General features: G+C 41.2%; 2 protein-coding genes across 2 annotated transcripts; both read right to left on the bottom strand.

The window, feature by feature from the left end:
* Positions 1 to 1,071: 1,071 nt before the first annotated feature.
* fam89a (family with sequence similarity 89 member A) lies at positions 1,072 to 12,480 on the bottom strand. Its single transcript, XM_030046850.1, has 2 exons — positions 12,066 to 12,480; positions 1,072 to 8,306 (listed from the first exon to the last, which is right to left on the bottom strand). The coding sequence occupies exons 1-2, from the start codon at positions 12,312 to 12,314 to the stop codon at positions 8,019 to 8,021; spliced, it is 537 nt and encodes a 178-aa protein (XP_029902710.1). The 5' UTR covers positions 12,315 to 12,480; the 3' UTR covers positions 1,072 to 8,018.
* A 4,989-nt stretch (positions 12,481 to 17,469) lies between these two features.
* Positions 17,470 to 24,041, bottom strand: sprtn (SprT-like N-terminal domain). The gene is made up of 5 exons (XM_030047637.1): positions 23,430 to 24,041; positions 22,276 to 22,375; positions 20,530 to 20,658; positions 20,025 to 20,319; positions 17,470 to 19,189 (listed from the first exon to the last, which is right to left on the bottom strand). The coding sequence occupies exons 1-5, from the start codon at positions 23,753 to 23,755 to the stop codon at positions 18,138 to 18,140; spliced, it is 1,902 nt and encodes a 633-aa protein (XP_029903497.1). The 5' UTR covers positions 23,756 to 24,041; the 3' UTR covers positions 17,470 to 18,137.
* Between the last annotated feature and the right edge of the window lie 250 nt (positions 24,042 to 24,291).

The raw sequence follows: 24,291 nt of genomic DNA, 5'->3' as shown, positions 1-24,291 counted from the left end.
TCAGTGTTGTCAGAGTGTAAAGTTGCAGTTTAGACCATCATATAGCTGCAAAACTGAAAGCAGACTAATGAAATTCTTTAGGGTTCACATAGAGAAATACCAACTGGAATGAAAATGTGATGTTACAGTAGAATCTTTTCTGGTTCCATAATGGGTCAAAGGTGCCTCATAGCGTATTAAAACTTGCTTTGAGGAACCAGCAATCTTTTTTCAAAGAAGAAAGAATGGGGAAACAACAGTTAATTCTTGGTTCTTGCAGGAAAAATGAAGGTGCCAAGTGGAACTGAAAATAATTCTTCACAGTGGTGCTACAGAAGAACCATTTGTGATTCTACAAAGAACATATTTATTTACCATTTCAGATCTCATATTCTTAGGTTAGTCTTTATTGTATACATCTAGTCTTTATTGTACATATTTAGTCTTTATTGTATATATTTCTGCATTTATTCTATTCTATTTAATTTTATTTTTATGTTTCCATTGATATTTTCTATTGCTGCTGTAACATAAGAATTTCCCAGTTTGGGATCAATAAAGTAAATCTATCTATCTATCTATCTATCTATCTAACCTTTCAGACCACCGTTTCTTTAAAAAGAAAAATCTCATTAGAGGGCTCTTCACAGAATCCTCAAAGCTTCTTCAACAACCAGTCAAAAAATTTCCTTGATGTGCTGAAACGGTTCTTCAAAGAACTTTAACGCTCATCATTTTTGAAAATAGTTCTTGGTGGAACTGATCGGTTCAGTGTAGAACTGTTTTCAAATGTTTTCGCAATGAGGAACCATCCACTAAACAAATCGGCACTTATGTGGTTGATGGTTCTTCATGGAACGACTGAAAAACAACCTACTAATTCCTGTTCTACAGACTAGTTAGTGTGGACAAATTCATTTGTGATCAAAAGAACTCATCAGGTACCAGAGACACTTTGTAGGTGTGGGATAACAGATAATATAATAAGATATAAGATAAGATAATGTTCTACACTGTTAACATGGACTGCTTTTCAGAGAACTGAGACACTAATGCTGCTTTGTATTGAATAAACCATTCCTTAAAAAAAGATCAAAAGTATGGAGTCACTTTATTAAATCCATGTCAGTATAATAACTATGATAACAGAGCTTTCAAACTATGCAAATAAACAGTAGTATGGTCATTCACTGATAAAGGAACAGCAACCAGAAAAACAAATGGGGAAAAAACAGCCTTTACATCTCCTCTGAATTACCGGTCTATGCAAAATGAATTAAATACATTTTTAACACAGATTTCATAAATGACTGATGGATGATACAGGCTATATTGACATGAATAAAATACGATGAATAATAGATGTCTTATTGTGTCGCTAATGACAGAGTGAAACCAACTTTATGATGTAAAAGGAAGAAGCCCCTTGAGGCATGTTTGTAATTTGTGATATACAAATAAAATTTGATTCAAGGATTATAATCTGAAAGTACATTTAGAATCACATCACTGTAGATAATCTGTAAATTCCATCAGCGAATCAAACTGATGCCTTGAAGGCTTTAACGTGGCTGTCTCTATGGAGGCATAAGGGATTCACTTGCGGGGAATAAAAGTTAATCAAGATAATTAAGTGAATTTCTTGAGTGAATGCATCATGCTTTCAAATATTTCAGCCCAAAATCTTTCTCAGATTGTGTTGGGGGGATTGTGGAAATGCTCATGTGTTCCACAGGCCAGCTATTCCACTGGTTAATGAGCACTGGGCACGCCCCCTAAGCAAAACACATGTGGCTGCCCTGCATTCTGCTCTGTTCAGGCTACTGGTGGTGGAGACACTGGTCTCTGCCTCTTCCACAGTGGATTTGTCCCAGTATGGCTGCTGTACACCAAGTGCTGAGGCAAAGAGAAGCTGTTTGATCCTGAGGGACTGACACTAGAGAGTGATGTTGAACACGGACAGCTGAAGAAACCATCGTAGTGGCGCAAAAAAAATATGTGGACGTGACGTCACATCGTCTACGTGTAGCCAGTCGTCCACAGAAATAAGCAAAATCCACCAGACAGCAAAACTGATGCAGAAATGCAAGGCACATCACCAATAGATTTTTTTTTTTTTACAGTGATAACAGTGATTTTTTTTTTTTTTTTCCAAAAGGTGGGGACATGTCACTGCATTACAACAGTTTTCCATCAGATGAAATCACCACACATCTTAATTATCACCAAATGTGAAAAGGAATTTCTAGGTAGAATATACACACCCGTACTATTCCACAGCTAGCTGTAGAAATGATAGTAGGTACAATTTGCTGGTGTACAATTTAAGGCTCCTTTTTTAGACTTGTAACCATTTATTGTGCTGGAGTTAGCTACAGTATTGTTACTGTACAAGGAGCACCATATGCCTGTATAATAATAATTATACTTAGAAAAGCAAAAACAGAGATAGAGGATCAGACAGGTACGAGGACTGGGGGCATAACAGACACAACAGCCACAGACAAGTGCAAAATATTAGCTGAACATACTTCAAATGTTTGAAATAGTGAGAAGTACATGATTTAGCTTGTCGTGCAAATTTCTAACAAATTTAAGGCTGTTACAATGTTTGCAAGTTAAAACTGCTGTGGAGAATATTCATCTCAAGACATTAATTCTCTTTGATAGCAGCAGTTACGTTTTGTAAAGAGGGTGATTTTTTTGCCAATGCCTGCACTAAATACAAGCCCCGAAAATCTGCTCACTCAAATTCCCAGAATAACAAGGTAATTACTGGTACAATGCTGATGTTCAAAACAGTGCGCTCTGAAACAGACTTCTACCATGTGGGTCAAGTTGCAAGCTGTCCTGTTCGTCTAATAGAGACAAGTCAGCTGTCATTGTCAAGGCTAGGTTAGCATTTCCACCATTAGGCTTGTAGTCCCAAATTTATGAAGAAAATATGAATGGGATTTACAAGAAATATTAAATATTAAATTTAAGTTTGGGTTAAAGGAAAGCTTACTATTTTTACTTCACTGTTCAATTTCATCCTTCAGTTACTTTTTATATTTGGCCTGTTTGGGAAAGTGGACTACAACCATCAGCCATAACTACACTTGCTGGTTTGCCATGACAACAATATTATTACAACACTGTGGTAAACTTCTTAATTTGAATGTTCAGCAAAGTCATAACAAACTCAAAACAAAAATTGTGCGTGAAGAGGTAAAGTAGTCGCTGATTGTAATCCACTTTCCAAATGATTAGCACTGCAGCCAAAAATAAAAGTTCAAAGTTACTAAAAATAGCAAGACTCTAACAGGTGATAATGGATATATTCTAATCCTTGGAACAGAACATAGTTTGTCTCATTCTTATCCATTCCACAAAGATATTTGTGGAATGGATTTTTTTTTTTTTTTTTTTTAAATCCCATTCATTAAAATTTTGGACTACACACCAAACAGCCAAAATGCTAGTCTGCACACATTATGCCAAATGACAACTTCCACCTTAGTGCTCTACTGAGCCATCAACCCCCACAAGGGACTTAAAGGACCATACCAGTGATTTTGAATGTTTGACTCATTTATTACAATTTACTCGCATTTTACATTGTAACAAACCATTATGTAAATCATGCAGGGATAGTAAAGATTTCATAACATGTAATACAATCCCGCGATTTTTAAATAATTTTTTTAGAAATTCACCTCATAATGTTCTGCTTCTGCGGTCAACAAAATCATCACCACTCATAAACCATAGAACTGATAATGTTTTTTTCTTGTGGGAAATAATAACAGACAGCATTTTGTAGATGCTAAACATGTAAAATCACCGGTATGGTCCTCTAAGTCATTACCAAAAGTCACATTTCAAATTCTACAGGGAACAGCTTTGAATCAAGTGCAACTCAAGAGAGTCAAACATTAGAAAACAATCAGGAACGACAATACAACCAACAAGTCTGGGACCTGAGGTGTTCAAAAGGCACTAATTGTGGAGACATCCCATGAAAGACTTGGCTCAAGTGTTGACTGGAAATCTTTACACCACATTAATTACATTGTTTGATCTGATCTGATTTGGGAGATTTTACAACCAAAGCATAGTGAACTCCATCTAACTGGATTTCTAATGGCATTCAGTCTCAGGTCTCCCCAGCTTTCACTGTGTTGATGAGTGAGAACTGTTACCATGGTAATGCTGGCCGGCATATTTACTGCTCACTGGATGTGGCCCGTGCAGATCGAAAAAATCATTCAGAAATAATCCAGAAAGCAGACATTCAGTCTAATTTTCCGGGTGACAGTGGTGTTAACACCATCTTGTCTTCATTCTGGAGATATTCTAAGCCAATAAATACACTGTGGATACGAACAAGGATATTTATCAGATTTAACCTAGGTAGCGATGTTTAATGACTCTTAAAAGGTGACCGAGAGAGGAGAGGTATAAAACCTCCAACAGTTGATCATTAGATCAACATAAAGAAAATAAGGCAGACTACCATTTTCACCGAGTTGAATTTTGATTAAAATGGCCATTCTGGTTTACATTGCTTTTGTCTGTGTGTTTACCATGCTACTGTCCAATAATTAATGATTAGTGTCGCCATAATTTGCTTTTCAGAGCTTATTATACATCCAAGTGTGTAAATCCTGTGGTGGTTGACAATGAAGGAAGCATTGGAGACTTTAAGCTTATTAGTCAATCAGCAATATTGATTTTACATTAGAGATTACAAATCAAAGCTTATTTACTCTCTATGAATATCTTAAAACAGCAGTTTTCTTGAAGTAAGCTACTGGTCAGAGTCATCAATCTAAAAGAGCAATACATTGAGGACAGCCTGTATTCATGAAATCAGTCAACTGAAACTATCCAGCTTTTCTCTGTCACAACTCTATTTTTAAAGTGACCAACTGCATTTATCAATCACAAATCAACCGATTCTTCAGCCTTAATGTTGGGGCCAACTGAGAAAGTTGTGAAAACATTCTTTTGAGACATCAAAATGATATTCTGTAGCTAGTGAGTTTAAACATAACCATTTGAGAGAGGCTAGCTCTGTGCATTTTGTTCTAGCTGAATATACATTGCATTGTTCAGTTCCTAAAAGCCAATACATTTCATTGAGTGTTGTACTTTTCTTTGGTTTGTGTTCCACAAGACAAAGTATGGACCAGTTAACAAACATATAATGTCAAATGCTGCACACAGGTTATAGATATTGACAATATTGACACATTACTGAAGAAAATGCACTTTCTTCGTGATGGTGGGAGTTTTATAGAGCCAGCGGCAGGAGAAGCTGTATCAGTAGCTCTATTAGTAGCTGCAGTGATCGAGCTGCTGTGTGTTGCATGCTGCAGGTTCAGCTGAGACCTCACTGTACAGTTTAGATACTGAGGAAGACTGTGCACACCATTCTTATAGTAAAAGTATTAACATTTGCACATCTAAATATTTGGGCCAGCTGCAGTATACACTGTGTGGGACAATGGAGAAAAAAAAGACAGACGCTAAATTAATGCTGCCTTTTTGTGCAAGGTTTCAAATACAGTCTTTAGAGAACATCAAGAGATCCACAAAGGCAGCATTATTTCAGTGTACTGCCGAGTGTGCCTGCTCTCGTTGCCTCGCGTACAATGAAAGCAAGTTCTCCAGAGTTCAAACTTGCTCCAGTACTGTCTAGCAACGGAAACTGTGATAGTTTAGGATGAGGCAGGGGTGGCTAAATAGCCCCTATAACCTCCTATGTCAGAATATCCATCACACATCTCAAAAAGGTGGTACATGCCTAAGGTTGTCTTTGAGCCTGTATGGGTACATCCCATAATGCAGGCTGGCTGCTGCAGAGCACATGTGGTTAGGATCTGTGTGTAGGATGTGGTGGGAGTAAACGTGTTTCATGAACCGCAGCTCCGTCTGGAAAGTGAAAAGTCGGTGGGAAGTTGACTACAGTCAAAGCTTCCCAGTTCTCTACAATTTGTATCTGGGCTCGATGGTGAGCTTCAACTCATTCTTATTTGCGTTTTTTGTTCATTTTTCAATGAATTCATTCACTTGCTAGCTACCCAAATAGCACCCACACACCTGATGTAGGCTGAAGATCTAAGATCGTGAATTGGCTCAAAGTTGGAAAAAGCACCTTGTCTAAATGTGTGTACCACTGAAATTTACAGCGGAAGCCTGACTTTAAAATTGGGACAACATAGGGAAGACATCAGAGAACAAACACATCTCTTTGACGTTGTGCCAATGAGAAAATGCGCAAGGGCAACATCAATACAATCAAATCATTTGAGAGTTTGATGTCGGGTACACCAGGGGTTTTCAAACTTTTTCATGTTCTGGAAACCCATGTTGACTTTCAATAAGCCACAGACCCCCCCATTTGAAGTCATTTTGGACTTAGATCAGGAGATATTTCTTTCACAAGCATGTAAACACTAGAAATCCAATCCAGAATCACCGGATCTGATGATATCATTTTAACAATTATAAATACAGTTTACTTGTCTTTTTTTGTTACAAAAAAGAAATTTCTTTTTTTTTCTTCATATTTTTCCCCAATAAAATTCACTTGATCACTTTCAATAACATGGCCATGAGTAAATTAGCAAGAAAAAAAGCAACTTTTTTTTATTACAAGAAAACTATATTTTTTAATGATATATTAGAAAGGTCAGATAATGATGCTGGATCAGATTTCTTGTGCTTGAACTATCTAAATTAGGCCATGCTGGAAGACCCTCAGGGACCCCTGGAGATCCCTGGACCCCACGTTGAAAACCAGTGGAGTAGACACGGGGCTAGGGAGAGTGTGATGAGCGCGTGCTATCAGGGTAGCTATTTTAAGTCATAAAAGCAACAAAAATGACATGATTTGCCTGTTCAGAACAGCAGGCATTGGCCAGTCGGTCAGAACAGAGAAACCCAATACACGAGGCAGTGAGAGCTTTCAGCAGCAGACTGAAGGAGGCTCGCTTTCTGCTGCTGACAACCAGCTTTCCAGGTTTTACACCCATGCAAACAGCCACAACTGTTTCCAGCATTTTGAACATTTCACATTTTCAGAGCGAATGTCTGCTCCAGCTAAGCTAAAGGCAAAAAAGTGAAGTCCGCATCCCTGTACAATACAAATAACTACATGTTCACACATTTTTTACACTGTATGAGGACTCCACTTCTTCCTGCATTCTTCAGGTCTGAGGACTTCCGTCCAGACCATCTGGTTTGGCATGTATGATTTCACCACTTAAAGCAAAAGTAACACATACACACACACCGGTCAGTCAGAAGCCCAGCTGTCTCAGCTGACAAGTCCTCAGAGCTGATCATCACTTATTCCACCAGCGCTGATTGCCGAGTTCAGAAATCCCAGAAGTCCACTTCCTGGGATTCCCACCCTGTAGCAACGATATAAAGCTGTGGAGTCCTCTCTCCCTCCCGGCTCATGGTATAAAACTCCAAATTTTTAATACAGGATAATAAGGAAACTAAAAATATCATATTATATTATATAATAAATAATCAAACTTTGTTTATACCTTTATATGTATATATATAAAAAAAAGTTAAGCCAAAAAGGGTAGTTGGCTAACAAAAACCACTTGACATACAAGCAGTAGCAAAGCTGTTTACAAAGAAAATGTATTGCCTAATTTCAGGTGTGTGTAGTCTGAGTAAAACAATCCATCTCAACCCCTGAGTGTTTTAGAGAGTGTTAGTGAGCCTCCTGTGAAAACACCAAACTGCTTAGTCCTGTAGCCTCAAGTAGCACCTGGTCACACTGCAAAAACCTCTGCAGCACAAACAGGGTCTACCTCACCTGAGGAGGAGTGAAACTTCAGCTGCAGCTGGTGTGTTAGACTTGAGCGGCCCGACATGGTAATTAGATACCACAAGCTCCAGTCCTACCACCAACCACTCCCTGCTCCGGGGCCAAAAGGTTTCCAGAGCCAATATCGGAGCCTTCAGATTAGTTCAGTCTTACGCCACTAAATATCCACCCATTTGCAGACACGTCCATTCGATATGAGGCCTCAGATGGTGACATGAAAGGAGTCCCAGCTGCCGTCCTTGCCACTGCCGCCGCCGTTCTTGGCTGCGGCCTCCATCCCGTCTCCGACCTCCCCGTCCGGCTGCTCCCCGGTGGGCGTGGTGCCAGGCTCCTGGTAGTACTCGTCGTCCTCGTCGAAGTAGCCGTTCTCCATCATGCTGAGGCTGGAGGCGGCGCTCAGGTCCTGGCAGCTGCCCTTGTACTCCTGGATGGACTCGTGAAGAGACCACAGCTGGCACAGCAGGGACATGTCCTGCTGACGTAAACCCACCTGGGGGGAGGGGGGCAGTGACATACACATCAGGGCGCTATTCATTACACCTGCAGCCACTCTCTTAGCATTCTGCTTTAGAGCTTTTGTTGTTATTGCCACCATGGATTTTAGTTCGTCTGGCAATTAGGCCGTCAGCTCTAGGGAATGAGCAATATTGATTTTTCAGGACCAATATGGATATGGTATTATTGGTAAAGGACACTGATAATCAATACATAGGGCCGATATCCATTTACAGTTAGGCCTGAACGATACGGTTAAAAAAAAAATCATATTGTTATCATTTTACAAATACTGCAGTAGTGATATGACTCATGATTTTAGTGGGAATGATATAAAAAAAGCTGTTTAAACTATGATGGTGTGATTTTTTTTGGCAATCTGTACCAAACAAACATGTTTTCTTACATCTGACAATTTGTAGGCCAGGGTGTCTCTGTAGCACCATAATACTTTACAACAATGATTTGTAACACATTTTAGCTTTATCAAAAAATTGTAGCTCCTGCGATTTGGATAACAGCACTTGGACATATTGCGATTTCAATAATATTTTGAATAACTATTCAGCCCTATTTGCAGTAAATCATGTGTACATCTCAAAATGTCTTGATTTAAGACGATGCTGTGTCATCATCTTAAATCAACTTCAACTGTGAGAAGCTCTGGATGTCTGCATGTCGCAGTGGTGATGTCACTAGAAGTCTGCAGTGCTGTTAGGCTCAGGACAGAAAAATATGTTTTCCTGAGACTGATACAAATATCTTCCCACCCATGATGACTAATACTGATAGCAATAATAATACCAACAACAGTATGTTAATTTTTGTAAGAATTTCAATACAAATAGGTCCAGCTTTTCAGAGGCCTGGCCTAAGATAACTGCCTGGTAAACCACAGTGTCAGTTTTGTTCTGTTGGCAATAAAACAGTTGTATTAATGACACATTGTTAGAAAATGGGTCACAAAAAAGCTTAACTTCACATTCAGCGAAATATTGGAAGAAATGCTTTTTAAAGTTCGGGCCGACACCCCTAATCTGCTGTTATATCGATCCATCACTTATTTATGCTCGGCTCAGGGTATCTGTGAGGCTGAACATGCAGGAGCTGCAAGACTGCCTTCTGTGCAGCTTTACATTCACGCTTCTTGCACTCCTCATCAATCATTTTTGATTCTGAAATCCTTCAAAAAAGATTTTTTAACCTTTATTTACCCAGGGTAGTATGCTAAACACATATGTTCTTTTTCAGCATGGTCCTGCAAGGCTATTTGCATTACCGGCAGGGATTAGTAAGGCATTGCCAATTCTGTCAGCTGACAGTCTGCAGTGGGAGCTGATTCTCAGTGTTGTCCAAACAAATTACAGCAGACAAAGAAGCCAATCTGTGTCAGTTTAACAGCTGAGAGACACTACTGTTACCTGTGACAGGGTGGGAGGGACAATACCTAAGGATACAGAGCAACTGGTTGGGTATGCATGTAGACGATAAATCCTTAGTAATACATTAACAGCGACAAGGCAGTAAGCCTCAACTTGGGTTCAGGGATTTGCTGTAAGACGAAAGTAAAGCACATGAAGCAGAGACTGGATTTCACAAAGCCTGTAAGCAAAATCCAAGGGTTACAGCTGTTTATTTACAGCAACTATTTGGCCCTTTCCATCTAAGCCTCTTTGATTTGAAGAAAGGGCACTTTGCATTTTGCAGCAGTGTGGGGCGTACCTGGAAGGTGAACTGTGACCCTGCAGAAAATGTCTGTGGAAATTGTCTGAGTGCCTGCCGCTGGTGAGGCTGCGTGTGATAAAGCGCTGCATTCTTGCATTCTTCTTTTAACAAACTGGTAACCGCATTCCACGTGCTATCAATTTGGGGTTAATGGGAATATCTCTCATGTAAAAGTCAAATCTGACACGCTGAGGCTAAAACTATTCAGGTGGGGATTAAATCTAATCAGTACAGGCCTAATCGCTTAATTCCACTCCACTGCACAGCTGCTCCTACCGGGATACTTGCCATTCTCCTCCTGTGTAGAAGGAACATCACGCCAAACTTCATACAAAAATTTGACAATCTAATGTTCCTTTACTTCTCGGCCAGCCAAGAGGCAGAACAACAAATTTTAGAAAACACTAGGGTAAAAATAATCTGTGCTGAGTGCAGTAATGTGTTACAGGGATGTTGAATTCTAAAAGTTAACAATTTTTCAAATAAAGTGGCACTTAGTAAGTCACAAAATGAAGGTGAAACCAACATAAAGTGTCTCAGTAAAGGTGTTGGGCCTCCATGAGTCACCAGAACAGCTTCAGTGTTCCTTGGCACAGATTCTTCAAGTCTCTGGAGCTCTACTGGAGCTGTGTTCTTCCAAAAAATACTGTAGTGTAGGGCCGCGGTGCATAAACCTCTCATTACAGAGACAAAGGCATATTTGAGAGCTCAGTGGTGCAAAAACCATAGGCACTGGTCTACAGAGATGTGAGAAAAAAGTGATGTGGTCAGATGAGTGAGCCTTCACCATGATGTATGTGTGACGTACACCAATGCTACAGGCCTGAGTGCTGGACCCCGATAGTGAAGGGGTCCACTGGCTGTTATACTACAGGGGGCATTATCTCACCCGTCCCCTTATAGAGGGAAGGCTCACTGCAAATCAATACAAAGTTACTGACAATGCCTCCCCGTCCACAGGGCACGAAGGCTCACTGAATGGTTTGATGAGGATGAAAATTATGTAAATCATATGCTATGACTGTCACAGTCGCTTAATTTCAATCCAACAGAACACATGAGGGAGATTTTGGAGGGACGAGTTTCACAGCGCTCTTCAGATCCATCATCAAAACACCAAATCAGGAAAATATTTCTTGGAACAATAGTGTACCACCCCTCCTGTGGGGTTCGAGAGTCTTGCAGAATCTATGCAAAGGCACATTGAAGCTGTTCTGGCAGCTCGTGGTGGCCAAAAAATCTCACTGACACACTTTGTGTTTTCCATTAACCCCCCTGTCACCTTCAAATTTTACTAACATTTGAAGTCAATTTGACCCCAGTGATTTAAACCTCCAGAAAATGATGATAATAATAGTGATAATAATTGCAACCCAAGTTTATGTGTCAGGTACGTTATGTCTTGCTGACTACCTAAACATGCCCCCCTTATACATCATACATTATCGTGGGAATCATGTTTTTACCTCCCAAATGTCACATTAATCATCAGCGGTTCTCACACTATAACGTTAGGTTTGAGCCCTTAAGCAGAGGGTTTTTGGAAGATTAAAAATGGCATGCCATAGTTCCTCGGTGTCCAGAACAACTGACACAAAGTATAAAATATTGATATTGATATTTCTTACATGTTTTATAGAGATAAAACAGAACATTGATGCGCACAAAATGTATAGAGGGCACTGAAAACATATCATCATGTTCCTTTTATGTTTTCCCACTTGTCCCCATTAAATAAAGAAAGTCGTTAAATATGAAGAAGGGAAAAAAACAGCGTTAATCAAGTTTTTGGAGATGTTAAACACTGAATGGGGTCAAACTAACCCCAAAGAGAATAGGAGGGCTCTGTCCCACCACGTATGTGTAGGTTTGCCCATGAACAGGGCAGCTCTACTCGGCCAGGTTTCTCGTAGTTTAGCGGAACGTTATCGGGACAAAGCTAGCCCGATATCACAGCCACGGGTGAGGAGAAACAATTTAACAAGCCTTTTGTTCACAATTACAGTTTTAGCCCCCGTTTATTTTTTACCATCTCTTTCCGGAGGAGAGCCAGGGCGGCGTCCAGGTTGGCCGGCTTGTTCGCCAGCAGGTTGTCGGCGTTGTTCCTGCCTCGGCTCAGGTCGTCCTGGATCATGGTTTTCTTGGCGTACATCCGCTCCATTTCTCTCCAGGAGCCGCCGCTCGAGTTCAGCAAGCCGCTCAGGCTCTTCGGCAGCGGCGGCAGCCCCTCGATGCAGGCCATTCCCCCCGCCGTGCCGTTCGCCGACTTTCCATTCATCGTTTCGCTGGTTTCAAAGCGACGCAGAGTGGATATTCACACGGATGTGGCCGGTTTAGTCCGTTTAATAGCACAAACACCGAGGATATCAAGCAGTGTGCCGCACCAAACAAACACAGCAACAGCCTCTTCCTCTGCCCAGCCAGGGAGGCTCGCGACGCCACTGTCAAGTTAAGCACAAAAAACACAACTTCACTTCCGGTAATAGCAAAATTCAAAATAAAAGCCGGTCCATCTTGTTAGGGTTTGTTTGTTTTAGAGCTTTATGGTGCATTAACCTGTTCATTAGTGTAGACTAACGTTTTGTTGGCCATACAAATGATAAAATAGAGTAGGCCTACTTTAAATATGAATTTCGTGATCCCCCCCCCAAAGCTCCTTTTCACAGTATATAGAATAACTTTGGGTCGTTTGTCAGTGCAGCACTGTGCTACTATTGATTTTTTTTTTTTTTTTTTTTTTAATTACAAAACAGATTGGTGTCATTGTCATCCACCTCTGATACAATGCATAGGATGCAGTCTGCTTGATTAAGTGTTTGAATACCTGGATGGATTCTAATGCAACCTTTTGATTTGAGTTCACAAAAACATTTATGAGAATAGCCTGTTTCAGTTAGCAGAAGATTAAACGTTATTTACAAAGGACTTCTCCCAACAACAGTACAATGTGTTTAACATGATCAGATAAATGAATGTAATGACAAAGTAGATTAAATGGAAAAGACAGTGACAAAACTGTTATAACAACAACAACAAAGGTTGGATGAATTGTAGTTGAAGTGGAGTCCCATTATTATACCATTAAAATAATAACAAATAATAACATTGGATGTTTGAACAAAATATCAGTAGTTATCAGCTTTAAAACCAAAAACTGTCCATTTTTATCCTCCTTTACCACTACAGCAGTAAGAAATTGTAAGTTTATATTGAAGCTGAAATCTCTACACTTCCGGTCTCGTTGTGATTAACTGTCACCACCTTGACAAAGCTGTAATCCACTTCCTGTCCTTTTAACACAGTGTGGCAGGCTGGGCGGCTCCCTGCCTGCAGGAAAAGCTGAGTTTATATCCATTTTAGTTATTTTAGCAGTAATTTTACGTAAAATAAATTATTTAGTGCTTACTTCAGATTTTTACATGCATGTCATATTTTTCATTTTATTGTACACTTTTTTATCCAAAGTGTCAAGTGCAAAGTCCTGTTCCAATACTTAAATGTAGAAGAAAACAGATGGACCAATAAAATAGAAAAATAAATAACAGAAAAAGACATTTAGCAATAGACAGTTATGGATGTAAGTTTTCTCGTGGCCATTGTCAAAATGAAAAAAATAATTCAACTGACTAATGTGTTCCCTTGGCTGAGTGGACACTTGTGGTTGTGTTTATTCAAAGAAACAAATATTAGATTTGCCCAAATGACAAGGCAGTCTCGTAACGTGTGTGTGTGTGTGTGTGTGTGTGTGTGTGTGTGTGTGTGTGTGTGTGTGTGTGATGTGACAGATGGTGGGCTCCACCTCCCCCCAGCCTTCAGCCCATCACAACAATAACTCAACAATAACCTTGAAACAAACACACAAGAGCATCACACATGGTCTTCAACACACACACACACACAGAGAGAGAGAGAGAGAGAGAGAGAGCAGATGTCAGGGAGGAAGCCTGAAGTCTGGTAGTTGTGTTTGGTTGTGTAAACATGACTCTAACAAAGAGGTCTGACAAAGCAGCTGGCATGTTCACCTCTGAACTCAGAAGATACACAAAAAATGTAACAAACAAAAGCAAAACAATGTGCTCTTGAAAAAAAAAATCATAGTGAAACAGCATATGTGTGTGCGCTCTTGCTGCTTGCCTCTGTGTATCGCTGTTGGACACAGGATGCTGGGACAGGACATGCTGCAGGCTGTTTTATGACTTAACAGAGACTTTTTTGATGGGTGAGGCCCACTGCCACGCGTCCTGTTGACCAATCAGCATGAAAAGCTCATCAGCTCTCTCTTGGCCCATGCACCCCTCCACAATTTTTGATATCCTGCTAACACACAGACAAATAAACAGGAAGAATGACATGAAAACCTAACACCTGTCCAGCTCCAAACATCAGCCTCCAACATACATCGGGAATGAAATCAGGGGCATTGACTGAGTTTGGCAAAGTCACACTTGCCCTAATAATTCATCATCCTAAAAACATGCTGGCTTCAGCAGGAGCTCCATCAGCAGCAGGTTTTGTGGGACACGGTGTCTGGCTGAGGTGACAGAGTGACACTGCAGTGAACTTGGTAGATGTCTGGGATGTTTCTCTGTCAGAGAGACAATGCAGAGGGGCAGTGGGTCAGGAAGGGGAGCGGCCGGCACAGGCAGCTGCTCTGTCACGCTTCCCCCTCTGTCCTGGCCTGCAGGCTGTGTCACTCACCATGCCTCCGCCTGGATAAGGGCTTTTTTTCTTTAACTCAAGAGTATTTTTTAGTAAATTTTCAACAAGTAAAGAAACATACAAAGGACATTTGTTTGGTGTACATGGTTTTTTTTTCTCACAAAATTCCTTTTCTCCTAAATTTGTGAGTACATTTTCAACTTTAATATCAGAAAATATGAGTTTTTTTCTTGCAAATTTGTAACTTCATAATCTCAGAGTTTTTTCTCATAAATTTGTAGTTTTTTTTTTTGTTTCGGTAAATTTACGACTTTAATCTCAGAGAATATAGTTTTTTCTCGTGAATGTATGACTTTATTATCACCTATAACACACTACAGTCTTTCCTTTCTTGCTCACTTTGTTTCTCTAATATGTGCATTATATATGACATGACAGCAATGTTTTAGAGGAAAATAATGCCTTGCAAAGAAATATTGGTGTGTCAATGTGTATGTGTATTACAGAGTAAGAAAGTGATTATAATAAGATCAAGTTGATATTTTGGTGACTGCTTATTAATTTATAATGTATCCCGTCCCTGGGCTCTGTAGCCTCACGGGAGGAAGAGGACAGAGGAAGCAGCTTCGTCCCTGTGTCCAAGGCAGGAAACAGGGGTGAGCACACTGCCTTTAGGTGATCCTCGGAAACTCTGCCTCCTGAGGTCACAAGTCATAAATCTGACTGGTCGCAACACTGAGTCTCTCACAGTCAGAAATGACAATAAAACGGACTCTGCAGCAAATGCAGTGTAGCTTTCATGCAATTTTGAGCTTGAGCAGCAGAATCCAAAGGTGTGAATGTGCACCAGGTATTTATGCTGCCCATACATTACTGTCTACCTCACGTTTACCAACACACACACCTGCTGGCCCCACATCACATCTCAGCACCTCTGTTACCAAAAAAAAAACTCACTCTGATGGGTTGTGCATGTCTGGCCCCTTTGATTTGATGTGCTTCTATTTCCAGCGGCGTGTGCAGGCAGCAGCGGGCTGAGCAAGGGGAACTGGAGCGGGGCTGGGTGATGCTGACCTGCTTTGTCACTGACCTTGGCCTCGCTCCAGTCCGTCCGACAGATTGAGAAGGGAGTGGTCCTGATCAGCAGCTGGTTTATTGTATGGGCGTCTCACCACCTGACCTCTGCCCTCACCCTCCTCCTCTTTCTGCTCAATTTTGCTCACGCCCTTTCTGCGTGTCCTCCCTCCTCTATCCAACACACCCCGTTTCTAATGCTTCTCTGCTGGGGGCTGGACATTTTGGGGCCCTGTTTTAGGGCACGTGTGGTCCTCTTTATTTTTCTAGACTCTGTGCACCGAGCTTTCATCTGTAGAGGCCACCTGCCACCCGCAGTGATCAGAGAAGATAGTTAAAATGTAGATTTTCATGTAAAAATACACCCCTCTTAACCTAAATCAGTGTGAGTGCAACAGAGAAATGTCCCATCCCTGCTAATTAAGGTCCTGCAGTTTCACTTTACACAGCCAAATACTGTTGGGTGTGGTCACCTCCACACACAGGAACTGATACATAACAAGTGTGTTATTGTAATACAAACATCCAACTAGGCCACCTGGTGGCGCTAGAGGGAAGGCCACAGAGTCACCTAAATTGCCAGTTTTGTTCTCTGACCAACATGAATGCTGTCACAAACTTTCATGGCAATCCATTGATTAGATTGGAAGATATGCCCTGTGCAAGATTAATTTAGAAATTCAGGTGCTGGTGTCGCCTGAGGAAAGGTCATGGGGTCGCCTAAATTGCCAGATATAGATGCCAGTAAGGCTAAAAACACATGCACGGAAAAAGGCAACTATAACTACACAAATTAACTCTCCACCTGCTAAGAATATTTCTTAATTTCTTAAGATTAAGCATCGAGCAAAATCTAAAGTAAAAGTTCAAAATAAGAATATAGCCAAATGCAAGGCTATTTGAATGTAATTTCCACAATTGAATTGCAAAGCATATGAACAACAGCTTTATGAGGGTGTGCAAAAATAACAAAAATAAACAAAAAACATGTATGAGATGAAAATCGGACAAAATACACTGTTAAAAAAATCCAGGCAAATAAAAACAAATGCACTTTATTTTTGAATAAACACAACACATAAAAGTAGAACATGAGGATACGCAGTTCTCTCATGTCTTAGTATTAAAATTAACTTTTTGCCATATAAACATTTCCAAACAAAGACAACAACAAAAAACTGAGCAGTGAAATCCAACGGGTGACGTCAACATAAACCAGGTTTCCTTCACATGAGGCGTTAAAATCACAGTGAGGAGCCAAGTCCCATTCAGACAGCCTTGTGATGCCTGACCCTGGCCATGCGAGCAGTGTGAATTTTAAGGCATGGAGGAAACAAATCGCTGGCAGCAGTGAAATCGGACACCAACAGTCAGCGCAGAGGTCAATCTGAAGGCAGCAGATCTATATTGGCTGTGGTGTAGAGTAACTCTGATATCAGACAACAGGAAGCAGCCATCCATCCACTCCCAAGATGGATAAAAATAACATTTCTGTGCACAGAACACAACCTATTTCCAAACTGGACTCTGTTTTCCCATCTTTTTCCATCATACTGTCAACGGTTATAAGTCATGAGTAGATCAATGGTGAAGCACTTGGACAAGAGTTTGGGAAGAATCCGCAGGTATGATGGAAAATTAGGGAGTAACAGGATCCAGGTTGAAAATAACTGAAAAAAACAAAACAAAAAACCAAAAAAAAAAAAAAAAAAAAACAGGTATTTTGTTACTGGGCTGGTAAAACATGATTCCTGCAAACACAAGTTCAGTTTGTGTGCATTATCTTCCTTGACATTTTTTAATTTGCCAAGGCACAAACTGTCAGAAAAGTTCAGGTAAAAGGGTGATTATCTTTAAAGGGATACTTCGCCCATAATGCATAAGTTTTGTATCACCGTGTGTTGCCTTTAATGTCCAATGAGGAATGATTTACTTTCAAGTCCTCATGGTAAAGTCAGATTCCAAAAATGCCAGTCATCTCTGATCCAATGGGGGAAAAAAATCAGTGCATTGTTAGTACTTGAAACAAAAGTGATAAATTATGTATTATGGGTGAAGTATTCTTTTAATTGCAGTGGAAGTCACACAACCACCCCAGGAAAAACCAAACCTGGTGATAAAACAGATAAAAGCCTAGACCAACTGTTTATTATTAAATCAATCACAGGTAACAGTGATTAGTAAATATCCAAACTGTCTCTCAGCAGGTGTATATTTTCCTGAGTGACTTACAAGATTTGGCAGCAGCGCTTGATAAAACCATTAGAAAATCAAAACTGAAAACTCTCCAGAAATTCTCTGGGCTCTTTAGAGATTAGTTTTATTGCAACTTCCTCCGCTGGACACTGTCCTTGCGATGTTATCCTCATCAGGTGAGGCAGGAATCAAGATGCTCATTGATTTTGGCCTCCTGCACCTCTTTTTGGCACACAGGACAGCTGACCGTCAGCAGGGAACGTGAGGAGGAAACAGAACTAGGGAGGGAGTAGGAGGCGGAGGAGGAGGCGGTGGTGGTGGTGGTGACAGGTCTTTGCTGGACTGCAGGTGATTTTATCCTCATTGACCCCCCGGCTGCTGCTGACTCAGTGCCTACAGTCTTCTGGAAGTAGTCGAAGATGGGGGCGGAGGTGCTGTGGCCGTCCCACAGCCTGGTCTTCGGCACCGGACCCCCACCTGCAGCTCCTGACCCACTGCTAGAGTCACTGAAATACTTGGACTGCATGGGCTTAGCAGGGCTGGACTTGGATCCTGTCTGAACCACAGATGGGTATTTAGAGTGGTTGGCTCTACCGGCACTAGACCCGAATGTGGAGGGAGAAGAGGAAGAATGGTTCCTCTCTTGTTGGGAAAAGGGCGAAGAGGCAGATAAAGTGTTTTTGCCACTCTTCGGGGATGAAGGCACTTCTCCTTTAGTCTCCGCTGTGGAGCTTGAGGTGGTAGATGAGCTGTTGGCCGCCTTAAAGCTGTTGAAAAGCTCCTGAACGGACCTCTGCTTGGTCCTTGACATGTCTGCTCCACCCCGGTACATCTGGACGCTCCCCTGGCCGCTGGTGCTGCCCTGGGCTTTTGGGATTCTTACTGGCGAGCCGCTGATGTTGACAAAAACTCTTGTATTACTGACAGACCTTTTGATGGGTGGCTTCTGTCCTCTGGAGACCTCAGATCTGATGGAGGGCAAAGCGCTGGGGATCCCTTGGGCTTGGTTACTGAGGCCAGAGCGGACAGGGGAAAGGGGACTTTTAGTTGAGGATGGAGAGGAGAGGATGGGTTTCTTGGGAGACGAGAGTGATTTCACAACAGGCCCCTCCACATCTTTCCCTCCTGAAGGGGAGGAAGATATAGAGGACTGAGACTTCCCTCCAAGCAGGAAGCCTTTTCCACTGAATGGGATAATGTTCCTGATATCCTGTAACCCCGAACCTAAAAGACAACAGGCACATGTTACAATTTATAAAGCACAACATTCACTTCGCAGCATTGTAACATATCAGCATGGGCCTCCATTAAGCAAGCCTGGATCCTGCACTAGTGAATCACTATGCCAGTTTTTTACAATTACATGGCGATTCCTGCTGCTCTCATTACCGAGGGTAGATTTGACTGCAATCTGTGTGAGATGCCTGATTGGTCAGTCAACAAATTCACCAATGATGTCTTCACTTCAGAGAACTAAACAAATACGGCAGCGGCCGCTTAGAGTTGTGATGTTACCAACAACAAGCTAGTTTTGGCGATTTCTTCTGTTCTCTAGAAATGTTATGGCATTAATACATTTTGAAAAACTGTAATAGTAATAATACAATCATGCCGTTTCTGGAAGAGTTGAAAGTCCATATGTCTGAGCAGGGACTTTTTCTCGAAATAAAATGTCCCAGGAACACCCCCGTCTCCACAGTTGAAATGCAGACAATTCCTCAAACGGTTCTTAGTCCCTTGGGAAAAGTTCCTGCGGTCGAAACCCAGCTTTAGCCAGTCTAAAAGTTACTGTTGTTATGGTGATACCTGGTGATGTAATCAGTTAACCTACCATGATTGGTTTTTATCGCTGCGCTGACCAAAGGTCTTGGCCCATAGGTGGGTCAAGCATTGACTTTAGTAAATCATCTCTGATAGATGATGATGATGATGATGATGATGATGATGATTGAATTTACTTTGGGATTCATGGAGTCTGGAGAGAAGGCTATCAGAAAACCACATCAGCCAAACTTTATGACTATCAGTGTGTGTGAATCCAGAAGGATAGCCTCATCACCTGTAGTTGTGCTGGAAGGCTTTCCGTTCCCTAAGGCCTTCTTCTCTTGGTTCTTCTTATCCTTGCTGCTGCCCATCTTGCCTTTCTTCCCGTATCCTTCGGGCTCCTTGACCTTGGTGTACGTCCCACCGCAGCTCCTCTTGTGGTCCTCCCACCAGGGGTCTAGGGCAGAAGGAGCACGGTTCATAGCCCTCTTCACATAGCCAAAATAGGGTTTGCGGTTCTGGCAGGGCCCGTCACATCGCCACCAGTGCTGCCGGTACAGATCAACCTCATCATGGAACGTGTGATAGACCTGACAGGGGCGGAGGAGCATACAGAGAAAGACTTGAGGTTAACATATAAGTTTTAGATCCTTGCAGAACACAGTTCATGTTGGAGTTGTACTGCCACCTTAATCTGTCTGTCTTAGGTGAAACAACGCCAAATCACACTAAGCCTTTTCTACAGCCGCTGTATGACTGCCTGCTAAATGCCCGACACTTGAAAAAGAAGTTACACCTACAGTAATGTTGGCCCCGCTGGCCTTGTTGATCCTGCTCATGTGTTTACAGAACTCAGGGCCATGTCCGTCTCGGTCTCGGTTGTTCTGGGTCACAAACAGCAGAGCGTGGATCATTTCGTGGAGGAGAGTCTGGTGGGAGGGGTTTAAACAAGAGGTTACAACTAACAGTATGCTAACAACAACATACAGAACACATGTAATCCATTTAATCAATGCAATTTTTTTTTACTTTGCTTATCCAGGAAAGTTTGTCTGAGCACACTTGCTCCAGCTCCACATTCACACAGATAGACAAGTCCACATTCAGGGCTTAGAAGTCCACGGTCTTCTACTGTTTCAAGTTTCTTGAAACAATAGCTCATGTTTGGCCCTCTTTCTCCTCACATTAATAATACAGCAGTTAAATAATAATTACAAGAGGTGCACTGGTGCTATTTGTCATGTTGGATTGTTGTCAGTCCAGCTCCTAAATACTTAGAAGAGGCAAACTAGCTGATTAGATAAAGAAAAAGAAAAAAGAAAAAAGGATCAGAGCGCTACTGGAATCCCCTTCGCTGGTGCTCATGGAATTGATGATTGATAGGTTAAAAGGCCTTTAATTAATAATTTAATTAATTGAATTAAGCCCCTATTAAAGCACCTTGAATATCATGCATTTGTTTGAAAGGTGCTATATAAATACAATTTGATTGATTGATATTAATTAAAGGCCTTTTAACCTATTAATTCACTTGAGTGCCTGGATTTCTTTTTTTCCTTTTTCATTATCTGATTAGATATCGATACTTACACAGTATGTGGCAAAATCAGGTGCAATATAACAATGGACGATGGCATCAGCTATCAGCGACTGACAGGATTCATCGCAATCTGTGCATTCTTACTGATGCAGAACGATTTTTCCCAGGCAAATACTCTATCGGCTATACTATGTAGTCAATGTCATTCTGATCATTTATTATTAAAAAATATCATAGTTACATATAAAAAGCTATCAAAGGTGCTGACACTGAGCTGGTTTATAATTACATGTAACTTGGAGCGGTTATCAACAGTAAACTACACTGTGAGGCTGATATGTTATGATGTCTGTTTTATAAAGGTTTTTAAGACTCAGTGTTTGTATAGTATAGCCTGGTTTGTCCACTTGAGTCTTGACAATAGGAACAGCCTGACATCTTCAACAAAACAGTAGTCACAACAGCTACTGCCATTTTAGTTTGTCTTGGTCGCCCTCTGCTGGCAGAGTTTGATTTTCTCTGTTCTGGGTGGCATTTTAAGGTGAACAACCTGCTTTATTCCTTTGGTTATTCACTCGCTTAATTCACTCAGGTGATAAGTGTTTGATGGGAATATGTTTCTGTTAGTGTCATGTTTGTGGATTCTATGTATGTATGTATTTTTTTTTTATCACCTGCTACAAACTACCTTGGTGATAATAATAAAGATTGACTTGGCTATCATATTTGTGTATTTGATTGATGGTTGTTGTACACTGATCTGTGTATACTTTGGTCAGTTAAATCACACAACTGTTATATTTCCTCATGTAATTGTTTTGTGACACACCAACACTAGGTGGCATGAACGACTAACTGTATACTGAACAGTAATTGCATCAATACCACTGATCTATAGCTCAGTGATCAAGACTCAAACTGGCTGATCTTCCTAAAAACTACTCAGCAGTCAGATCAGTTCTGAAAAATTGTGATCGATGTTCCACAAGAACCACATCCAGCTCACCTGGACCAGGTCTTTCCTGGGTCTCAGCTTCAGCAGTGGCTCACTGAGTCTGATTGAACAGAGTCCACCACGGCCCTCATAAGAACACACACCAGCACATCTAATGAGAGAGGACATACAGAGAACAGGACATATTAGAGACTGGACAAACGCTGTTTTCATAGTCTTTATCAAATGTTTTCAAGTTTCTTCATGCTCTGGACCCCCAAGTTGACTCTCAATAAGTCACAGACCCACATTTGTAGTGATTTTGCCCTGTGGGGACCCTTACATTGAGGAATGTTTTGGTTTGTGTTCAGTATTGAATGCTTGTCAGAGGCCCCACAAATTAGGAAGACATTTATAAAATATTAGAAGAAATCAACCAAAAAAATTGTGGGTAAACATAAAATTAACATGATGTTTTTCAATGTCCTGTACACATCAGTGTTTTTTTTTTTGTTTGTTTGTTTTTTTTGTCAATATGACCAAAACAGCATCAATATATTAATAGCATATGAAAATAGACGACCTAAAGAACGGTTGGTACCAAACATGTCATACGAGGTTTTCAGGAGGGTGGCTAAACATTGCTCCAAATGCATGCTAAATTTCAGCAGGAAATGGCTATTTTCAAAGTTGTCCCTTGACCTCTGACCTCCAGATCTCTGAATGAAAATGGGTTCTCTGGGCAGCCACGGGGCTCCCCTTTGCAGACATGCCCACCTCATGCTAATCCCATGCAGTTTGGGCTACAAATGGTGTATTTGTGCAGACTGGGGCCTAAACAGTCTTTGAGTTGCATCATTTGGCTTTGACTGGAAAGCTGAGATTCTTGTGGATTCAATGAGCCACATTTGATTCATGTGTGATGTTAGCCCCGCTCAGCCATTTCACTGTAGTGAGATCATTTTCTGAAACCTGACATGACTGAATAAAATTACCTGTAGTGACCTTTAGGATAATCAAAGCCTCATGAAACTTCACAACCACAAACTAGAGGGTAATTAAAAAAAAACAAAAATCACAATAAATCCTAATAAGAAATTGCAATACTTGTAGAAGCATAATATTTCAGACTCGCAATATATATCGAATCAGCACCAAGCATCGCGGTAGTATCGAATCGGGAGATAAACATATTGGTCCAGTGCTAATAAAGATGTGGGACTAACAGTGTCATCCTGGGACTCCATTTGACCTCGACCCCGCTGAGTTTCCCCCAGAAGAACATGTCGTTGAACTCCAGGAACATGGCTCGGACGTCCGGGCTGGGGTCCAGCATCTCCCACGACTCATCCACCACGGACAGCGGCCTCTCGGGCTGGGGGACCGGCCGCGAGAAGGGGACGACGTCGCCGCCGAAACCTCCTCCTACCTCCACCCTCCGTCTCTTGCTGCTCTGTCCATCATCAGGAGTGTCCGATGAAAACAAAGACGCCTGGTACTCATCATCAAACTGCTGCTGCAGCCGGATGGCGAGCAGCAGGTCCTCGTCCATAACACAGCGGGCTGACGTAACGTTAGCTAACGTCGTGGCAGCTAAATGCTACGTCAACTATCTGTCTGTCTTCGCTAACATCACTAATATCCTGCTACCTGCTGGCTGCACCACACAGAGTGTCCCGTCTGGATAAATATTCCGGTTTGGCGAGTCGTTTCCTACCAGCGAAATATTCACAAAATCCCTCTGTATAGCGCTGCTTTATCTTCCTCTGTGGTGTTTATTTTCGGTTGGCAGCGAGCGAGCTGTCCGGCGCCAACACCGCTGCACAACTTCCGGTGATAGTTTCAAAATAATGCTATTTTGCATACATAATCGGAATCAGAGCAAGAACCATAAATATTTTATTGATCTCGCAGGGGAAACTGGGTCAGTTGCTTTTGCTCAGATTCTCAAGAGAAGAATTAAATTACAAAAAATTGAAAAATGCGTGCCTTAGCAATTTATCAACAACAACAGCAATAATAATAATGAGAATGAGAAGAAGAACAAGAAGAAGAAAAAGAAGAAGAATCATCATCATCATAACCAAA

This window comes from Myripristis murdjan, chromosome 24, assembly GCF_902150065.1.
Source record: "Myripristis murdjan chromosome 24, fMyrMur1.1, whole genome shotgun sequence".
Classification (NCBI taxonomy): Eukaryota; Metazoa; Chordata; class Actinopteri; order Holocentriformes; family Holocentridae; genus Myripristis; species Myripristis murdjan.
This window is presented reverse-complemented; position numbering and strand designations above follow the sequence as displayed.